The 22,238-nt window shown below is 50.1% G+C and overlaps 1 protein-coding gene across 3 annotated transcripts in view; it reads right to left on the minus strand.

Annotated features, from left to right (window-relative positions):
• adcy3a (adenylate cyclase 3a) overlaps positions 1-22,238 on the minus strand; it is a 143,436-nt gene that overhangs the window by 12,221 nt on the left and 108,977 nt on the right. For 2 of the 3 annotated variants that reach the window (XM_063055377.1, XM_063055375.1), the window contains 2 exons: positions 21,046-21,170; positions 17-12,865 (listed from right to left, as the gene is read on the minus strand). In XM_063055377.1, coding sequence (XP_062911447.1) covers positions 12,683-12,865; positions 21,046-21,170 — 308 coding nt within the window. In that variant the 3' untranslated portion in view covers positions 17-12,682. Of the gene's footprint in view, positions 1-16; positions 12,866-21,045; positions 21,171-22,238 lie in introns of those variants that run through there. The other variant, XM_063055376.1, reaches the window with a different exon arrangement.

The following is a 22,238-nucleotide window of genomic DNA, read 5'->3' on the forward strand; positions in this document are numbered from 1 at the left end:
GGGGGGGGGTGCGGGTGGTGTTCAACAGATTAAAGAAAGAGAAAGGTGTGGATAAAGATAAAGTAAAAACAAAAGTTAAAATAGAAAAGTAAGGGTGGAGAGCAGAAGAGACAAAGATTACTAGTGTAACTCTCGCTTCGGCTAGCTGTTTAATATAGGGGGTGATAGCTCCCTGGCCCGGCCAAACTTAAGAAATCTCGCTTGGCTGGATGCTACGCGATGTGTCCCCTGTTACACGTCAGTACCACGAAATAACAAACAGTACAAAAAGATTGAGCTTTATAATTCTTAATTTGACTATATGGTTAGTAAAGAAACAAAAAAAGAAAAGAGCCCATTCACATGAAACAGTCTATTGCGCAACGTTGGAGCTCACTGATAAGGCCGTTCGTCCACCATCGACCTCCTCCGATCGTCACTGACCCTCGCTCCAAATCCACTCCATCCGGCTATCTACCAACTCTCTATTCACATCTGCTCTCCTCACGTCTCCCCAGCAAAAGACTGCGAATTCCCGGCTCCCAGACACACAAGAAGGAACAACATGCTGCTCATTGGCTAACAGGCCCCGTTATCTCTAGTCATAACCCAAACATTGCTGCTACAGAGAAACCATTACCTTAGCAATGACACACTACAGAGAGGCTATTACATTAGCAGTGAAACCTTACAGTGTGTTACACTAGATTTTAAAGGCACAATGAATGTAGGGGCACTTTATCTGAATACCCATAGTCATAACAAGGTCAGTGAACTTGTGGCACAAATCAATACAAAGGGGTATGATTTAGCAGTCTTTGCAAAAAATGTGATTGGGGAGGGGGAGAGGATTGGGAATTAAATATCCAAGGTTAACAGGTAATACAGAAGGTTAGGCAGGAAGGTGAGGGAGTTGGGGTAGTGATTTTAATTAAGAACGAGATTGGCGACATGATATAAGATCTAAGGAGCAGAATGTTGAATCCGTCTGGGTGGAGATTAGGAATAGTAAAGGGAAAAAAATCACTGGAGGAAGTTGTTTATTGGCCACCAAATAATAACATTACAGTGGCACAGTCAATAAACAGAAATATCTGAGGCACGTAAGAATGGAACAGCAGTTATTACGGGGGACTTTAACTTGCACATAGATTGGGTGAATCAAGTTGGTGGAGGCAGTCTTGAGGAGGACTTCATAGAATGCATCCGTGATGGCTTTCTTGAACAGCATGTTACTGAACCTACAAGGGAATGTAAACACAAAGTACTCTGCAGATGCTGGGGTCAAAGCAACACTCACAACACGCTGGAGGAACTCAGCAGGTCGGGCAGCATCCGTGGAAGTGATCAGTCCACGTTTCGGGCCGGAACTCTTCATCAGGACTGAAGGGGGAAGGGGCAGAGGCCCTATAAAGAAGGTGGGGGGAGGGTGGGAAGGAGATGGCTGCTAGGTTCCAGGTGAAAAACCAGTAAGGGGAAAGATAAAGGGGTGGGAGAGGGGAAGCAGGGAGGGGATAGGCAGGAAAGGTGAAGAAGGAATAGGGGGAAGTACAATGGGTAGTAGAAGAAGGAGGCGGAACCATGAGGGAGGTGATAGGCAGCTGGGGGAGGGGGCAGAGTGAAACTGGGATGGGGGAAGGGAGGGGGAGGGAATTACCAGAAGTTGGAGAATTCAATGTTCATGCCCAGGGGCTGGAGACTACCTAGACGGTATATGAGGTCTTGCTCCTCCAACCTGAGTTTAGCCTCATCATGGCAGTAGAGGAGGCCATGTGTGGACATATCCGAATGGGAGTGTGAAGTATATCATTACTGAAATAAGGAGCCCAAAACTGCACACAATACTCCAAGTGTGGTCTCACGAGTGCCTTATAGAGCCTCAACGTCACATCCCTGCTCTTATATTCTACACCTCTAGAAATGAATGCCAACATTGTATTTGCCTTTTTCACCATTGACTCAATCTAGAGGTTAGCCATTAGGATATCTTGCGCAAGGAGTCCCAAGTCCCTTTGCATCTCTTCATTTTGAATTCTCTCCCCATCTAAGTAATAGTCTGCCCATTTATTTCTTCCACCAAAGTGCACGACCATACATTTTCCAACATTGTATTTCATTTGCCATTTCTTTGCCCATTTCCCTAAACTATCTAAGTCTCTCTGCAGGCTCTCTGTTTCCTCAACACTACCCGCTCCTCCACCTATCTTTGTATCATCAGCAAATTTAGCCACAAACCCATTAACCCCGTAGTCCAAATCATTGACATACATGGTAAAAAGCAGTGGTCCCAACACTGACCTCTGTAGAACTCCACTGGTAACCGGCAGCCAGCCAGAATAGGATCCCTTTATTCCCACTCTCTGTTTTCTGCCGACCAGCCAATGCTCCATCCATGCTAGTAACTCCCCTGTAATTCCATGGGCTCCTATCTTGCTTAGCAGTCTCGTGTGCTGCACCTTGTCAAAGGCCTTCTGAAAATCCAAGTACACCACATCTACTGCATCTCCTGCTTGTAATTTCCTCAAAGAATTGCAGTAGGTTTGTCAGGCAGGATTTTCTTTTCAGGAAACCATGCTGGCTTTGGCCTATCTTGTCATTTGCCTCCAGGTACTCTGTAATCTCATTCCAAACAATCAATTCCAACAACTTCCCAACCACTGATGTCAGGCTAACAGGCCAATAGTTTCCTTTCTGCTGCCTCCCACCCTTCTTAAATAGCGGAGTAACATTTGCAATTTTCCAGTCATCCGGTATAATGCTAGAATCTATCGGTTCTTGAAAGATCATCGTTAATGCCTCTGCAATCTCTCCAGCTACTTCCTTCAGAACCCAAGGGTGCATTCCATCAGGTCCAGGAGATTTATCCACCCTCAGACCATTAAGCTTCCTGAGCACCTTCTCAGTTGTAATTTTCACTGCACAAACTTCATATCCCTGACACTCTTGAATGTCCGGTATACTGCAGACGTCTTCCACTGTGAAGACTGATGCCATCTCTGCATCTCTCATTACAATATCTCCAGTGTCATTTTGTATTGGTCCTATATCTACCCTCAACCCTCTTTTACCCTTTATATACTTAAAAAGGCTTTGAGTATCTTCTTTGTTCTTAATCGCCAGTTTCCTCTCATAATTCATCTTTTCCTTCCTAATGACCTTCTTAGTTTCCTTCTGCAAGTTTTTAAAAGCTCCCAATCCTCCATCTTCCCACTAGCTTTGGCTTCCTTGTATGCCCTCTCTTTTGCTTTTACTTTGGCTCTGACTTCACTTGTCAGTCCTTCTTCCCTTTGAAAATATCTTCTTATTTGGAATAAGGCGGGAGGAGAAGATGGCGGCGCGCCTGTGCGTGCGCAGCTCTCCGGTGAAAAATGATATCGTATCTGTTAAATAGGGGCTGTGGAATTCTGATTTGATGGAGAATGGACATGAAAGCACAGAGGAACATATGGAGAAATTTCTGAAACGCTCGTTTGCTGCTGTCGTTACTGCGTGTTCGGGAATCTTTCGGAGGGTAGGCCTCAAAATCCCTGGCCTTGCCTGCTTTTGGCAACCGAGAAGGAGGTCGAATCGTTCGGACAGAGATGCCGCTCAGTACTCGGTGTTGGAGAGCTGATCAGAGCTCGAAGTTTTCGGATGACTCAGAGTCGGATTGTGGTCGGCATAGCAGGGAGAGTTTTTCTTCCTTCTCCCATCTGTGTGAGATGTGAGACATCTGAGAAACTTTGAACTTTACTGTGCTCATGGACTTCTTCATCAAGTTATGGTATTGTTTCACTGTTGTAACTATATGTTATAATTATGTGGTTTTGTCAGTTTTTTCAGTCTTGGTCTGTCCTGTGTTTTGTGATATCACACCGGAGGAAATAATGTATCATTTCTTAATGCATGCATTACTAAATGACAATAAAAGAGGACTACGTGTCTTCATAATCTAATATATCTATCTTGCACTTCCCTCCTGGTGGTGTCGAGGAGTCTTAGGGGTGTGGAGGGGTCCTGGTTGTGCTAAAACCAGATCATCTGGAATTGTTCGTAGAGGGTCTCACACAAGGTGAGCCGTCTTGTGGGGATGCCCACTGTGTCTTTTCCATGATGCACCAAGGCCGTTCTTCTGTGGGCTGCTGCTGCATACCTTTCAATTCCTTGCCTTTGTCTGCCGACCAGACCCGCTGTGGCGGTCTGTTTTACCATCTGGCGGCAGGGGAGGTGGTTCTCAGTGGAAATCTCTTTATGCAGGGATCCTTCTCCTGGACCTGGGGTGGAAGGTGTTGCACAGGGCCAGGGGGAGTCAGAGGTTGCAGCCCCTGTTTGAGTATCTGAAGTGGCTGCTCCTGCTGCTCGGGTTCTGGTTACACTTCAGCCGCGCGCTCTTTATACCCGGGGACACAGTATGGAGGGCGGGTTGTTCGGAGGGTCTGCTGGTGGGCTTGTTCCTGGGACACAGTAAGGCGGGTGGATTCACACGAGGAATTCTGCAGATGCTGGAAATTCAAGCAACACACATCAAAGTTGCTGGTGAACGCAGCAGGCCGTGCAGCATCCCTAGGAAGAGGTACAGTCGACGTTTTGGGCTGAGACCCTTCGTCAGGACTAGCACCAGGAGGGTGGGTTGTTTGGATGGTCTACTGGTGGGCTTGTTCCTGGGCCTGACCAGAGTGGCCTTTCACGGGTCCAGGCAGCGGTCAGTCGAGGGCCCTGCCGGGGTTGCCTGCCTGCGGATATGTTCATACCCAGCTTTCCATGGAGAGGGATGGGTACAGTGGGTTCTGCAGACAGTAATTTTAATTTGATGTTTTTCACTGTCATGTTTGTATTTCATGTGTAATTTCATTGTGTAAATAAACTTTCATTGTTCTGTGAAAAAAGGGTCCTATGAGGGGTCTGAGATTCAGCAAAGACCTGGGGAGGGAAGTGATTCCGGAGGCTGAGGGTGCCTCGGGAATAGAGTGGAATGCCCTGAAGAAGAGGGATCGCCTGTGGGTGCAGGGTCACCGGTGGAGGTCGTCTCCCAAACTGTTGCCTCATTCGAGGCCTAGTGCCCCACTGAGAGGCGTCAGGCTCCGGTGCACGAGGGGAATCAGAACATCCCTAGATCACCACACAGGGAGGATGTCCCAATCGGTGAGGTGGGAGGCGACTCTCCTAATGCTGGTCCGGGGAGGGTGACAAGGGTGTGGAGATGGACACGGCCCTAATGGTTGGTGTCCTCCGGGGGGTGGTCAATGGGCTGTCTGCTCCGAGATTGGAGTGTATGGTACTGTGTTGTGGTGGTGAGTGGGGTTTGCCCTGCCCCACCTCAGGACCTGGCTCTGGCAGGGTTTCTGGATCCAGGGGTTGTGGGGCTTTGCTGCGTCACTGATCCTGGGGATGGGGTGGGTGCCGGTGGTGGTGCCTCCCAGTGGGGTCATTGTGAGTGAGTGCAATTGTGAAGAAAGGACGGCAACGCCTCTACTTCCTTGGGAGTTTGCGAAGATTATTTTCAAACTTTTATATATGTGTCATGGAGAGTATATTGACTGGCTGCATCATGGCCTGGTATGGAAACACCAATGTCCTTGAGCGGGAAATCCTACAAAAAGTAGTGGATACGGCCCCCACCACTGAGCACATCTACACGAAATGTCACATGTCATCAGGGGCCCCCACCAACCAGGTCATGCTCTGTTCTTGCTGTTGCCATCCGTAAGAAGGTACAGGGACCTTAGGGCTCACACCACCAGATTCAGGAACAGTAACTACCCCTCAACCACCAGGCTCTTCAACCGAAGAAGACAACTTCACTGAACTGCTCCCACAACCCATCGATTCACTTTCAAGGACTCTTCCTCTCATCTTCTCGACATTTATTGCTGATTTATTTATTTTTTTCCTTTTGTATTTGCACACTGGCTGTCCACTGTGTTGCTGTGGTCTTTCATTAATTCTGTTATGGTTATCCGATGTCTTCAGTATGGTGGCAGGAAGGTGCATCTCCGGGTTTACCCTGAGCCTCCACCCCGACTGCTATGGTTTCTCAAGGAGATCTGGAGGAGGTCGATCACCTACATCTTCCACGCCTCCCGAATATCGGCAGCCTGTTGTGTCTTCGGACCACCAGCTGGTGTCGGCAGAGCTCAATGCACTGCCTACACAGGTGGGGTCCACGTACAACTGACTGCTGGAGGACAGCTAAATCCAGGATTTGTTCCATCGGTTTTGGAGGATCTTGTGGGAAGAATGAAGGACTTACCCCTCTCTGAGACTTTGGCGGATTTGGACAAGTCTCACATCCAATTGTTTTGCTAGGAATTTGACCTAGTGGCAGATGTGTGGGATCCAGTGGGTGATTGCCTCGGAATTTGACCAAGTGGCGGATGTGTGGCATCGGGTGGGTGATTGCCTCGGAATTTGACCAAGTGGCGGATGTGTGGCATCGGGTGGGTGATTGCCTTGGGGTCCTGGCTGAAGCTGACACTGGAAGAAGGAAGCGCGAAGGCACCTGCAGGTCGAGAAAGGCGACTGACAGGCCAGCCTCTCGGGCAGGTAAATCAGATCCCAGATGAGGTGGATATTGTCCTGGATGGACCACTTTAGCCAGCATGGAGCCCAGACCATTGCCCACTGTCTGAGCAAAGATCTTGTACTCTTCACTGAGGAGAGATACTGGGCACCAATTCTTTAGGCAATGGAGATCACCCTTTGCAGGAGGGCTACAAATACTCTGCGCCAAGAAAGAGGCATCCCACTTGTCACTAGACTTTCCCCCAATACCCCTGCACTTATTTATTTTATTTACTATTATTATTTTATTTTTCTTCTATATTGTGTATTGCATTGAACTGCTGCTAAGTTAACAAATTTCACGTCACATGCCGGTGATAATAAACCTGATTCTGATTCTAATCAACCCCCAGGATGTCCCAGAAGGCCTGGAGAAATTCAAATCTCAACCCACCCAGTCCCAGGGACTTGCCTCTCTGTAGTTGGTTGAGGGGACCGGTCAGCTTCTCCAAAGACAGCAGAGTATCCAGCCGCTGAGCACCCCCAGGGCTAACCTTTCTTAAGTCCTCCCACAGAGCCCTGAGTGCATCCTTTCCGCAGGGTCTGGGGAGAATAGAGCCTCAGCAAAGGAAATGGACCTCTACGATAATTCTAGCCAGATCCATGGTGGAGGAGTCCTAACAAGCTGTTTGCAGACACCCCTCTCATTCTCGAGAGAATGGAAGAAGGGTGAGGCATGGTCCAGATCCGAACAGCATCAGGACCTGCTACTTCACTAAAGCACCTGGGGAGCTCTCGACCTGCAGGCGCCTCAGCGCTTCCTCCCTCCTCCGCTGGTCAGGAGAAGGCGTTTGACAGGATGGATCATGAGTACCTTTTTGAGACTCTGCGAGCATCCGGTTCAGGCCACATGTCCAGCTGTTGTACGCTGCTGCAGAGTGCATCGTTAAAGTTAATGGGCCTTAGACAGTGCCCTTGTGCTTTGGGAGGGGGGTTCATCATGGGTGCCCTATGGTGGGGCAGATATCTTCTATTTGCGTGGAGCCATTCCTGTGCCTTCTCCTCAAGAGGTTAACGGGTTTGGTTCCAAGCGAACCTGAAATGGAGTTCGTCCTTTTGACTTACGTTGATGACATCCTCCTCATGGTGACTGACGCTGTTAACTTGCAGAGGATGCGAGACTGCCAGCAGATCTTCTCGGCTGTGTCGTCCGCAAGAGACAACTAGGAGAAGTGTGCGGGCCTCTTGGTGGGTCCTTGGGTGGTGGACTCGCTACCGGAGGGGTTGAGACTCTCTGCACGGAGCACCACGCACCTCCTCTACTTGGAGGTCTACCTGAGCTCAATGGAAGAGGCCTGGCAGGATGTGGAAACAAAAAAAAAAATCTCTGCCAAGCTGGGACGCTGGTCAGGCCTGCTTTGTGCAATTTCATACTGTGGCAGAGCATTGGTAATAAATCAGCTGGATTTGCCTCCATGATCTGGTACGGCTGGTCACTTTGGTTCCGTCCACTGTTTTGTCTCCAGGACCGGGAAGATGCTGGTGGGCTTCTGGGGCAACAGGAGGCACTGGGTCTGCAGCTGTCCTGAGTCAGCCGGTCCTGGGTGTGCATGTACCCCCAGCTGGCAGCTCTCTGCCTCAGCGCCCTGCAGAGATACCCTTATAGTGGCCACCCTCCGAGGTGGCATGTGCTGGCAATGCACATTTCCTGCAGGAGGGCATGGGGTTTCCAGCAGCAAAAATCAGCTGCACCACTTTGCGGGAACTGTCTTGGTTTTATCCAGAGCTTCATAACCAGAGTATGGGGTTTAGTCTCATCCAGACAAGGCACTGATGCGCGATGGGCCCTGTCCCATCATGGTGGGTGCCGAGGAAGCTTGGAGCGTGGAGGGATCGTGGCTGTGCTAACACCACGTCAACCAGAATTGCTCATCAGACCCCCGCATGAAGTGATTTCCCCTGGGGACCTCCTCCATTGCCAGATGATAAAACAGACCGCAATGGTGAGTCAGGTCGGCAAAGGCAGGGTGTGTAGGAGTAGCCACCTCGGCTCCTGACAGAAAGGCAGGATGGGCATCACTCACATCAGGGACTCCCTAACAGCCAAGGAAAGGGCATTAAAGGTAGTAAAAGTGAATGGAAAGTTGGATGATTGGGAAGCTTTTCGGTAGTTGCTGAGGATTGCAGCAGGACGAAGACAAATTGGAAGAATGGGCAAAACAGTGGCAGATAGAATACAGTGTTGGGAAATGTATGGTAATGCATTTTGGTAAAAGGAACAATAGTGCGGGCTATTATCTAAATGGGGAGAAGGTTCAAACATTGGGGGTGCAGACGGACTTAGGAGTCCTCATGCAAAACTCCCAGAAGGTTAATTTACTGTTTGAGTCTGTGGCACAGAAAGCAAATGCAATGGGACGTGGTGGAGCATGTAGCACAGGGCTGTACCGCGCAACAGCATTTTTTAGCGGGGTTCACAGACACCCTGTCCACCTGTCCACTCCGTGGCCGGTGGTGTCGGTGTATCATGTATACAGTGTATGGAATGGCAGAGGTCGCAGCCCCTGTTTGAGTATCTGAAGTGGCTGTACCCAAGGTTCTGGTTACACCTCAGCTCCACCCTCCTCATGTACGGGTGGGGGCGGGTCACTCATTGGATCGACTGGTGGGTTTCCTCCTGGGCCTGGACAAGAAGCCTTTCACGGTCACGGCAGCGGACGGTGAGGGGCTCTGCCGGGGCCAATTGCCTGCCCCTTTTCCGAGGGCATGTTTGTGCCTGGCTGTCCTTGGAGAGGGAGCACACAGTCACAATAGGTACAGTGAGAGATTAACGGGAGTACTGCACCCCCACCACCAGGGAATTGATTATTTTACAGACAGGAATATTATACTTTAATTTGAATTTTGTTCAGTCTTGTAAATATCTGAATTTTGTGTATCTTTGTGTGAATGAACTGTATTTTATCGAAAAGGGACGTTACTGGGGGAGGGTCACTCTGGGAGGGGCAGTACCAAAAGAGGGTCACACCAGGACGAGAGTACCGGGGAGGGTGACGCCGTGTCCGGAGTACCGGGGGAGGGAAGACTGTGGGTGGTGTCACCCATCTGCCACCAGATGTCTGGCTGCATTGCAAGGACACTTCAGGCTCACCTTGATGATCTCTTTGGACATGTGTGTGGAGCCAGAGAGTGTTGGGCTCTGAGGTGTTCAGAGCAATTGAATTGATTAGTTCTGTGTGATGAGATTCATCAACAGTTTTGAGTTTTGTTGCATGTTTTCTCGAGCAACTAGCTGTTTGTAAGTGTGTTTTCTGTTTAAGTTAGTTAAATTTACTTTGATAGGCACTGGGATTCTGTGAAAGTTGTATTATTAAGCAGATGCCTGACTGGTGATAATCGCAGGGTCCTAGTTTTAAGTATGTTACCACTCACATTGTTGCTCGGCCAAGCCACCGATGTCCTGTTGGAATTATTATGAATAAACTCTGGTTGCCATCTCCACATCAGAGTCAGTGTTTTCTTCACACTTGGGTTCTGATATTGCCAGTACACATGGTGACACGTTCTCTTGACTGTGATATTTTTGCGTGAAATTGAAATTGTACAGAATCCAGACTCATTGATGGAAATTTTCAGGCTTATGATGAAGACTTTTATAAAGTTGAATATAATTGTAAAGTATGTCTCAGCAAAATGATGTGGCGAGGCAGCCCTGGGATCAGACTGTGCAGAAACTGACTCTTGTCCAGACATCTGTGCGAATCCCTTTCTCCAGTGGGCTACACTGCCCTAGAGTTCTGCTGCAAGTGCGGTAGTACTGCTGAAATGGTGTGAGAGTCTCTATCTCCACTTCCTGTGCAATGTGCTTCTGCAGCCTCGCACTCGGTGAAAATGTCTCTCCTCAGACCCCACGAAACTCATTCTTCACCTTAAACCTGTGGACCCCATGTACAGAATTCCTCACAACAGCCAGGAACAGGCCCTTTGGCCCACAATGTCTGTGTTAGTGTCCTGTTGCAAGGTGTCAGCTGATGGAGTCCATGAAGGATTGACACGAGCGAGGAGCAGAATTACGCCATGTGATGCATTGACTTTGCTCCACCATCACACCACGACTCATTTATTATCCCTCTCAACCCCATTCTCCCAGAACCTTTGATGCCCTAATACAGTTCCTTAGTATTTCTCAGGAGCGTGTCAATAGATTAGGTCTGCATTGCCTGAGTCTGAATGAAGGAGCAGTGACCTCACTGAAACACAAGGTCCGCGGAGCATTGTGAACAGTTTTAGCTCCCTTATCTCAGAAAAGGTGTGCTGGCATTGGAGAGGGTCCAGGGGAGGTTCAAGATTCTGGAATGAAAGGGTTAACATAAGAGGAGCGTTTGATGGCTCTGGGCATGTATTCCCTGGAGTTTAGAAAAACGAGTGCGATCTCATTGAAACCAGGGCAGAGCTCAGTTTAGAGAGATGTCCATTTAGAATAGAGATGATGAGGAATTCCTTTAGCCATAGGGTGTTGAATCTGTGGAATTCATTCCCCAGGGTGGATGCGGAAGCCAAGTCGTTGGGTATACTTAAAGCGGTGGTTGATAGGTTCTTGATTAGTCAGGGCATCAAAGCTTACAGGGTGAAGGCAGGAGAACGGGTTTGACAGAAACAATAAATCAGCCATGATGGAAAGGAGGAGCAGACTCAATGGGCCGAATGGCCTAATTCTGCTCCTATAGGTCTTGTGGTCTAAGGGGTGTTGACAGTTTGAGTGAGATGTTTCCACAGTTGAGGCACTCATACAGAACTGAAATGGTGAGAGAAGACTGAATGTGGGATTCTCTTTGCTGCAAAGTGGTAGAAGCTGGCTTATTATAGACAATAGACAATAGGTGCAGGAGTAGGCCATTCGGCCCTTCGAGCCAGCACCGCCATTCACTGTGATCATGGCTGATCATCCACTATCAGTACCCCCTCCCTGCCTTCTCCCCATATCCCTTGACTCCGCTATCATTAAGAGCTCTATCTAACTCTTTCTTGAAAGAATCTAGAGAATTGGCCTTCACTGCCTTCTTAGGCAGAGCATTCCACAGATCCACAACCCTCTGTGTGATAAAGTTTTTCCTCAACTCTGTTCGAAATGGCCTTCCCCTTATTCTCAAATTATGGCCTCTGGTTCTGGACTCCCCCAACATCAGGAACATGTTTCCTGCCTCTAGCGTGTCCAATCCCCTAATAATCTTATATGTTTCAATCAGATCCCCTCTCATCCTCTTATTATAAGAGTGGCTAGCTTGGAACAAGTTTTGAGAGATCAAGGCTCTGAGGGTGATGGGGATTTGACACAGGAGGAGGTGAAGCCTCCAGTGGGTCAGTCACGGTGATACTGAACAGTGGGGTGGGTTCAATAGCTCAAATGGCCTTTTCTGGCTGTTTCCTTGTGTGTCCACAGCACAGGAAATCTACATCCCTCCAGCTACTGGACAGGAACTTCAAATTCCCAAAGCTACTCTTCCAGAAACAACCATTTGCCTCGAGTCTTAAGCTGGGAATGGATCTGTCCAGAGTTATTACGTCACCCCCGTGGAGGGGTCCTGTGTAAGTGTGTGAAGAGGGATTCCCATTAATGTGGGAGAGGGGTTGGGTTATGGGGTAGTGCTCCTCTTGCTGTTTGAGGCTGAGGACTCTGGTGCCACCCTTCCCAACCCCCTCATCTTACAGCCACTGGTCAGATTGGGAGATGTCAGATCCCACCTCCCTCCCTGTGTGGGACCGCTCCTGACCCCCACCAGCCCAAAGAACCGCTCCTTCTCCCCTCCTGTGTGACCTACTGGAGCTCCACGTCCATCCAGAATCTGAAGGTGATTAGGCAGGGACTGAGGGCTACATCAGAGGGAAGGGCTAGCTTGATCTTAGAGCTGGTTAAAATGTTGGCTCAATATTGTGGGCTGAAGGGCCTGTACTGTTCATGTTCTATGAGAATGAATCTCGGGCAAGACTTCAGGTAGGACATTAAAACCTCTTGGACTCTCCACAGGATGTGTGACTTCAGCTGGCAGGCACGGAGAGGGAGCATAGTGAGGGAACTCCACCCTCCTGCGTCACTCCACAGTCCATCCTGTCCTGGATCAGTTGCTATCCTTAAGCTGCTGTCAGCCCCCAGTCACCGCTCCATGGAGGGTCCTGCTTCCCCCTCTCCCTCACTCCGAGTTTGCCTCATTGGCCTGGAGAGTTGTCAGGCTGTGTCCACCACCTGGTGGGGCAGAGTGATGGACGAGCTGTTCATGGAGGAACCCAGCTTCTCACGACCCTTCAGGAGGAATGTGATGAGCTCACCCTTGCCCTTGACGTAGACTGGTCCCCTCCGTACAAAGCGGAACCCGTACTCCTTCAGCACCAGGTACGTCTCCTCCACCACCTGCAACGGGCAGCAAGGGTCAGCATCTTATACAATGTGACGATAGTCCCAAACACACACCATCTCCATCTCAACATCCACCGTCCCAAACACCCACATCTCCATCCCAACACCCACTGTCCCAAACACCCACATCTCCATCCCAACACCCACCGTCCCAAACACCCACCATCTCCATCCCAACACCCACCGTCCCAAACACCCACCATCTCCATCCCAACACCCACCGTCCCATACACCAACATCTCCATCCCAACACCCACTGTCCCAAACACCCACCATTTCCATCCCAACACCCATTGTCCCAAACACGCTCCATCTCCATCCCAACACCTACCATCTCCATCCCAACACCCACCGTCTCCATCCCAACACCCACCATCTCCATCCCCATCCCAACACCCACCATCCCAAACACCCATCTCCATCACAACGCCCACCGTCCCAAACACCCATCATCTCCATCCCAACGCTCACCGTCCCAATCACCCACCATCTCCATCCCAACACCCACCGTCCCAAACACCCACCTTCTCCATCCCAACACCCACCATCTCCATCCCAACACCCACTATCTCCATCTCAAAACCCACCATCTCCATCCGAACACCCACTGTCCCAAACACCCACCATCTCCATCCCAACACCCACTGTCGCAAACACCCACCATCGCCATCCCAACACCCACTGTCCCAAACACCCATCATCTCCATCCCAACACCCACTGTCCAAACACCCTCCATCTCCATCCCAACACCCACTGTCCCAAACACCCACCAACTCCACCCCAACACCCACCGTCCCAAAACCCACCATCTCCATCCCAACAACCACCATCTCCCTCCCAACACCCACTGTCCCAAACACCCTCCATCTCCATCCCAACACCCACTGTCCCAAACACCCTCCATCTCCATCCCAACACCCACCGTCCCAAACACCCACCATCTCCATCCCAACACCCACCATCTCCATCCCCATCCCAACACCCACCATCCAAAACACCCACCATCTCCATCCCAACGCCCACCGTCCCAAACACCCACCATCTCCATCCCAACGCCCACCGTACCAATCACGCACCATCTCCATCCCAACGCCCACTGTCACACCCACCATCTCCATCCCAACACCCACCGTCCCAAACACCCACCATCTCTATCCAAACAACCACCATCTCCCTCCCAACACCCACTGTCCCAAATACCCACATCTCCATCTCAACACCCACTGTCCCAAACACCCACCGTCTCCATCCCAACACCCACCGTCTCCATCCCAACACCTACCGTCCCAAACACCCACCATCTCCATTCCAACGCCCACTGTCCCAAACACCCACCATCTCCATCCCAACACTCATTGTCCCAAACACCCTCCATCTCCATCCCAACACCCACCGTCCCAAACACCCACCATTTCCATCCCAACACCCATTGTCCCAAACACCCTCCATCTCCATCCCAACACCCACCGTCCTAAACACCCACATCTCCATCCCAACACCCACTGTCCCAAACACTCACCATCTCCATCCCCATACCAACACCCACCGTCTCCATCCCAACACCCACTGTCCCAAACACCCACCATCTCCATCCCCATCCCAACACCCACCATCCCAAACACCGAGCATCTCCATCCCAACACCCACCGTCCCAAACACCCACCATCTCCATCCCAACACCCACCGTCCCAAACACCCACCATCTCCATCCCAACGCCCACTGTCCCAAACACCCTCCATCTCCATCCCAACGCCCATTGTCCCAAACACCCTCCATTTCCATCCCAACACCCACTATCTCCATCCCAACACCCACTATCTCCATCCCAACACCCACCATCTCCATGCCAACACCCACCATCTCCATCCGAACACCCACTGTCCCAAACACCCACCATCTCCATCCCAAACACCCACCATCTCCATCCCAACACGCACTGTCCCAAACACCCACCATCGCCATCCCAACACCCACTGTCCCAAACACCCACCATCTCCATCCCAACACCCACTGTCCCAAACACCCTCCATCTCCATCCCAACACCCACTGTCCCAAACACCCACCATCTCCCTCCCAACAACCAACATCTCCCTCCCAACACCCACTGTCCCAAACACCCACATCTCCATCCCAACACCCACCATCTCCATCCCAACACCCACTGTCCCAAACACCCACATCTCCATCCCAACACCCACCATCTCCATCCCAACGCCCACTGTCCCAAACACCCACCATCTCCATCCCAACACCCATTGTCCCAAACACCCTCCAACACCATCCCAACACCCACATCTCCATCCCAACATCCACTATCTCCATCCTAACACCCATTGTCCCAAACACCCACATCTCCATCCCAACACCCACCGTCCCAAACACCCACCATCTCCATCCCAACACCCACCGTCCCATACACTCACATCTCCATACCAACACCCACCGTCGCAAACACCCACATCTCCATCCCAACACCCACCGTCCCAAACACCCACTGTCTCAAACACCCACCACCTCCATCCCAACGCCCACTGTTCCAAACACCCACCATTTCCATCCCAACACCCATTGTCCCAAACACCCTCCATCTCCATCCCAACACCCACTGTCCCAAACACCCACATCTCCACCTCAACACCCACTGTCCCAAACACCCACCGTCTCCATCCCAACACCCACCGTCCCAAACACCTACCGTCTGCATCCCAATACCTACCGTCCCAAACACCCACTATCTCCATCCCAACGTCCACTGTCCCAAACACCCACCATCTCCATCCCAACACCCATTGTCCCAAACACCCTCCATCTCCATCCCAACACCCACTGTCCCAAACACTCACCATCTCCATCCCAACACCCACGGTCTCCATCCCAACACCCACTGTCCCAAACACCCACCATCTCCATCCCAACGCCCCACTGTCCCAAACACATACCATCTCCATCCCAACACCCATTGTCCCAAACACCCTCCATCTCCATCCCAACACCCACTGTCCCAAACACCCACATCTCCATCCCAACACCCACCATCTCCATCCCAACGCCCACTGTCCCAAACACCCACCATCTCCATCCCAACACCCATTGTCCCAAACACCCTCCAACTCCATCCCAACACCCACATCTCCATCCCAACACCCACTATCTCCATCCTAACACCCACTGTCCCAAACACCCACATCTCCACCCCAACACCCACCGTCCCAAACACCCACCATCTCCATCCCAACACCCACCGTCCCATACACTCACATCTCCATACCAACACCCACCGTCCCAAACACCCACATCTCCATCCCAACACCCACCGTCCCAAACACCCAGCATCTCCATCCCAACACCCACCGTCCCAAACACCCACTGTCTCAAACACCCACCACCTCCATCCCAACGCCCACTGTTCCAAACACCCATTTCCATCCCAACACCCATTGTCCCAAACACCCTCCATCTCCATCCCAACACCCACTGTCCCAAACACCCACATCTCCATCTCAACACTCACTGTCCCAAACACCCACCGTCTCCATCCCAACACCCACCGTCCCAAACACCTACCGTCTGCATCCCAACACCTACCGTTCCAAACACCCACCATCTCCATCCCAACGCCCACTGTCCCAAACACCCACCATCTCCATCCCAACACCCATTGTCCCAAACACCCTCCATCTCCATCCCAACACCCACTGTCCCAAACACTCACCATCTCCATCCCAACACCCACGGTCTCCATCCCAACACCCACTGTCCCAAACACCCACCATCTCCATCCCAACACCCACCGTCCCAAACACCCACAACTCCATCCCAACACCCACCGTCCCAAACACCCACCATTTCCATCCCAACACCCATTGTCCCAAACACCCTCCATCTCCATCCCAACACCCACTATCTCCATCCCAACACCCACCGTCCCAAACACCCACTGTCTCAAACACCCACCACCTCCATCCCAACACCCATTGTCCCAAACACCCTCCATCTCCATCCCAACACCCACCATCTCCATCCCAACACCCACCATCTCCATCCGAACACCCACTGTCCCAAACATCCACCATCTCCATCCCAACACCCATTGTCCCAAACACCCACCATCTCCATCCCAACACCAACTGTCCCAAACACCCTCCTTCCCCATCCCAACACCCACTGTCCCAAACACCCACCATCTCCATCCCAACACCCACCGTCCCAAACACCCACCATCTCCATCCCAGCAACCACCATCTCCATCCCAACACCCACTATCCCAAACACCCACATCTCCATCCGAACACCCATTGTCCCAAACACCCTCCATCTCCATCCCAACACCCACCATCTCCATCCCAACACCCACCATCTCCATCCCAACACCCACCATCTCCATCCGAACACCCACTGTCCCAAACACCCACCATCTCCATCCCAACACCCATTGTCCCAAACACCCACCATCTCCATCCCAACACCAACTGTCCCAAACACCCTCCTTCCCCATCCCAACACCCACTGTCCCAAACACCCACCATCTCCATCCCAACACCCACCGTCCCAAACACCCACCATCTCCATCCCAGCAACCACCATCTCCATCCCAACACCCACTATCCCAAACACCCACATCTCCATCCGAACACCCACTGTCCCAAACACCCACCATCTCCATCCCAACACCCATTGTCCCAAACACCCACCATCTCCATCCCAACACCAACTGTCCCAAACACCCTCCATCCCCATCCCAACACCCACTGTCCCAAACACCCACCATCTCCATCCCAACACCCACCGTCCCAAACACCCACCATCTCCATCCCAGCAACCACCATCTCCATCCCAACACCCACTATCCCAAACACCCACATCTCCATCCCAACACCCACTGTCCCAAACACCCACCATCTCCATCCCAACACCCACTGTCCCAAACACCCACCATCTCCATCCCAACACCCACTGTCCCAAACACCCACCATCTCCATCCCAATTCGAATCTCACCATCTCACAAGTCCATCATATCTGTCCCAACCACACCTCACTGTCTGAAATACTCACCAACCCCATCCCAACACACAGTCCCAACCACTATTGTCCCAAATACCCACCAATTCCATCTCAACCCCACTGTCTCAAACACTTGCCATTTCCGTCCCAACCACAAATACTATCCCAAATACCCACCATTCCAACTCATACCATCCGAAACACCCATCACGTCCATCCCAACCCAAATGCCTCAAGCACCCATCATCTCTGTCCTAGCTCCACTGTCCCAAACAACCACCACTCCAAACATCTATAATTTCTGTCCCAATCTCAGCCTCACTGTCCCAAACACTCATCCTTCCCATCCCAACCACACGGTGCCAGCCTCACCATCCTAAACACTCATCCCAACCACAATCTCAATGTCCCAAACACTTACCATCCCCATCCCTACCAACCAACTCCAACCCCACCGTCCCAAGCACTCATCCTCCCCATCCCAACCACACAGTGCCAGCCTCACCATCCTAAACACTCATCCCAAGCACAATGTCAATGTCCCACTCACCATCCTTTCCCAACCACAACCTCAACTTCCCAAACTCTCATCCCTCCCATCCCATCTCCAACCCCACTGTCCCACTCATCCTCCCCATTCCAACTCCAACCTCATCATCCCAAACATTCATCCTCCCCATCCCAACCACACACTGCCAGCCTCCCATCCTAAACACTCATCCCAACCACAGTCTCAATGTCCCAAACACTTACCATCCCCATCCCTACCAACCAACTCCAACCCCACCATCCCAAGCACTCATCCTCCCCATCCCAACCACACACTACCAGCCTCACCATCCTAAACTCTAATCCCAACCACAACCTCACTGTCCCACTCAACCCTCCCATCCCAACCACACAGTGCCAGCCTCGCCATTCTAAACACTCATCCCAACCACAACCTCACCATCCATATACTTACCATCCCCATCCCAGAAATAACCTCACCGTCCCAAACACTCACCATCTCCATCCCAACTCCAACTCCACCATCCCAAACACTCCTCATTTTTGTTCCAACACCGACTGTCACAAACACCCACCATCTCCATCCAAACGCCACCTAATCATTCCAAAACAGCAACAAGTTTGTCCCAACTCCAACTCATTCAAAACACCCATCATATCTATCAAAACCCCAAACTCAATGTCCAAAACACACACAATCCCCAACCGCTTGGGATGGTGGGGTTGGAGTTGGTTGGTAGGGATGGGGATGGACACTGCAGCAAATTTGCCTTATCCCTTTCCCGAGTACCACAACAGTCCTAATCCACACAGGCCCAATCAGCACAGTCCCAAATACCCAGCACCCTTATCCCAAACTTTACTGCTTCAAACACTCACTAACTCTGTCCCAAACTCTACTACCTCACTGCCACAAACACCCCACAATCTCTGTTCCAACACAGCTCCCGCTGTCCTAAGCACTGACCATCTCCGACCAAACACCCAATATCCCTGGCCCAGCCACCCACCGTCTCCGGCCCAAACTCCCACCATCTCCTAACCCCTCATCATATATCTTCATCCCAACTCTAACCCTTGATCATATATTACTCCATTGTCCCAGACACCATTTGCCTGCATTTGGCCCACATTCCTCAAAACTTTTCCTATCCATCTGCCTGCACAAATGTCTTTTAGATGTTGTAAATGCTGCTACCACATCCTCTGGTAACATGCTTGTGAATCCTTCCTGTACCCTCTCCAGTTTAATGGCATCCTTCCTATAGCCGGGCGACCACAATTGTGCACAATACTCTAAGTGTGGTCTTGACTTGTACATTTGTAATACAATATCCCAACTCTTGTACTTAAGCCCTGACTGATTTAGGTAACACTACTTTCTACCCTGTCTATTTCATTGTTACCTTAAGGAGTACGTACTTCAAATCCGGTCTCTCTCGGTTCTAAAATACTGGCACCCCCAGGAGCCTGTCATTCACTGTGTACGTCTTGCCCTGGTTTAACTTCACGAAATGCACATTCACACACTTATCTGAGTTAAATTCTATCAGCCATTCCCTTGCCCACTTTCTCAGTGGATCTAGACCCGATTGTAACCTTAGAGACCCTTCTTCAGCATCCACTTCCCCACCGTTTGGTTACCCTGAGAGGCAACATGGGAGCAGTCCCTTTCCTTGTGACACATCACTCGTTACAGATCTCCAGTCTGAACAGGGCCTGTGACCAGTGGTGTCGCACAGGGATCAGTCTGCATCTGTTGTTGTTTGTTATCTATTGTCAGTGATCTGGATCAGCAAATCTGTGGAGACACCAAGATTGGGGCTGTAGTGGAGAGCAAGGCTGCAGCTATCAGCGTTTGCAGCGGGATCTGGACCAGCTGGAAAAATGGGCTGAAAAATGCAGACAAGTGCGAGGGATGTCCACTTACAACAGAGAAGATGAGAAATTTCTTCAGCCAGAGGGTGGTGAATCTGTGGAATTCATTGCCACAGACGAGTGTGGAAGTCAACTCATGGGTATATTTAAGGTGGATGTAAATAGATTCTTGATTAGTCAGGGTGTGAAAGGTTCCGGGGAGAAGGCAAGCAAATGGAGTTGACAGGGAAAATAAATGATGGAGTGGCAGCAGTTTTAACGATTTCTGCTGCTACATCTTACGTTTTACATCAACAGTTCCCTGAAAGTATCAGCAATGGAGGATAGGCTGGTGAAGAGGAAAGGACATGCTCACCTTGAAAGTTCAATGAAAAGAATGTAGGAGTTGGGACTTTACAAAACCCTGGTTAGACCGTACTGCAACTGTGTGCAGTTCCAATAGGAAGCATGTGTTTGCACTGGAGACTCACTTGCATGTTGCCTGGATGGGGAAAGGTTCCCTAGACTGATTTTCTTGCCCCTGAAGCCTGAGGGGTGCTGGATAGAGGTATCAAACAGTATGGGAGGCATAGATATTCAAAATCTCTCTGCAATAGTAGGGGTATCAGGATCAGGAGGGCAGAGCTTGATGGTCACACAGAGGATAGAGATATCTGAAAAGTACTGTCAGATACAATTCTGATTCAGGGACAGACACATGACCAGGCAGGATATGAAGGGATTTAATTCAGCCGTGACATTGTGAGCCTGTCCCCATGCTGGTCAATTATCGGCCCATCACCTGGATGTTTCCCATCTGGCCTGTGGACTCCATCCTGCTGGCCACATTTACAGTGTTGCCCCAGATGTCATAGTGCGGTTTGCGAGCTCCTATCACCCCGGCAAGGACACCACCTTTGTTCAATCCTGGAGGGAGACACAAAACAGATGGAGACTCAATCCATGGCCAGAATGGGGCACACCAGAGCTTTCAGACTCCAGAAGACCTGTGAAACCTACAGTACTGTGCAAAAGTCTTCCGCTCACATATATAGCTAGGGTGCCTAAGAGTTTTACACAGTACTATATTTGTCAATGTGGAGCGGTGAGCAAGAATGTAAACCTGGCAGGAGCAAAGGATGTGGTAATGGCAGGGGTGGAGCACTGTGGGAGGGGTGTGGGACAGGAGGCAGTGATGAAGTGTTAGGGTGGGGGTGGGTGGTGCAGGTTTAAGCATTATTTTGTGAAAGGTGATTTACCCTCTACTTTCTATGAGGCTTCTATTTCTTTAATTCTTGAAAAGGATAAAGATCCTACTGACTGTGCCTCATATAGACCTATTTCATTATTGAATGTTGATGCTAAGATTCTGTCAAAGATAATGGCCAATCGGTTGGAGAATATTTTGGGTAAAATTATTTTTAAGATCAAAGAGGCTTTGTAAAGGGTTGTTATTCTTTTTCAAATGTTCAGAGACTATTTAATATTATATATTCGTCCTCTTTTAAAACCCCACAATGCGTCGTTTCTTTGGATGCTGAAAAAGCCTTCGACTGAGTTAAATGGAAATATTTATTTAATATTTTAGAGAAATTTGGCTTTGGTGTTAATTTTAATAATTGGATTAGAATGATATATAAAGCTCCTATTGCTACTGTTGTCACTAACAACTGTAGGTCTCCTTTTTTTCAGCTTTCACAGGGGACAAGACAAGGTTGTCCATTAAGTCCTTTGTTATTTAATTTAATATTAGAACCCCTTGCTATTGCTCTTTGTGAAGCTAAAAATATTCATGGGATTTTGTGAATGAGACCATTCACAAGATTTCTCTTTATGCTGACGATTTATTGGTTTATATATCTAATCCCGAAGAATCCATTCCTGCCTTGCTAAAATTATTCAATGAATTTGGAGGTTTTTCAGGATATAAAATAAATTTGAGTAAAAGTGAATTGTTTCCTTTAAATGAATCTGTCTCTATATATGATAATGCTC

The sequence above is a fragment of the Mobula hypostoma genome, chromosome 8, assembly GCF_963921235.1.
Source record: "Mobula hypostoma chromosome 8, sMobHyp1.1, whole genome shotgun sequence".
NCBI classification, from domain to species: Eukaryota; Metazoa; Chordata; class Chondrichthyes; order Myliobatiformes; family Myliobatidae; genus Mobula; species Mobula hypostoma.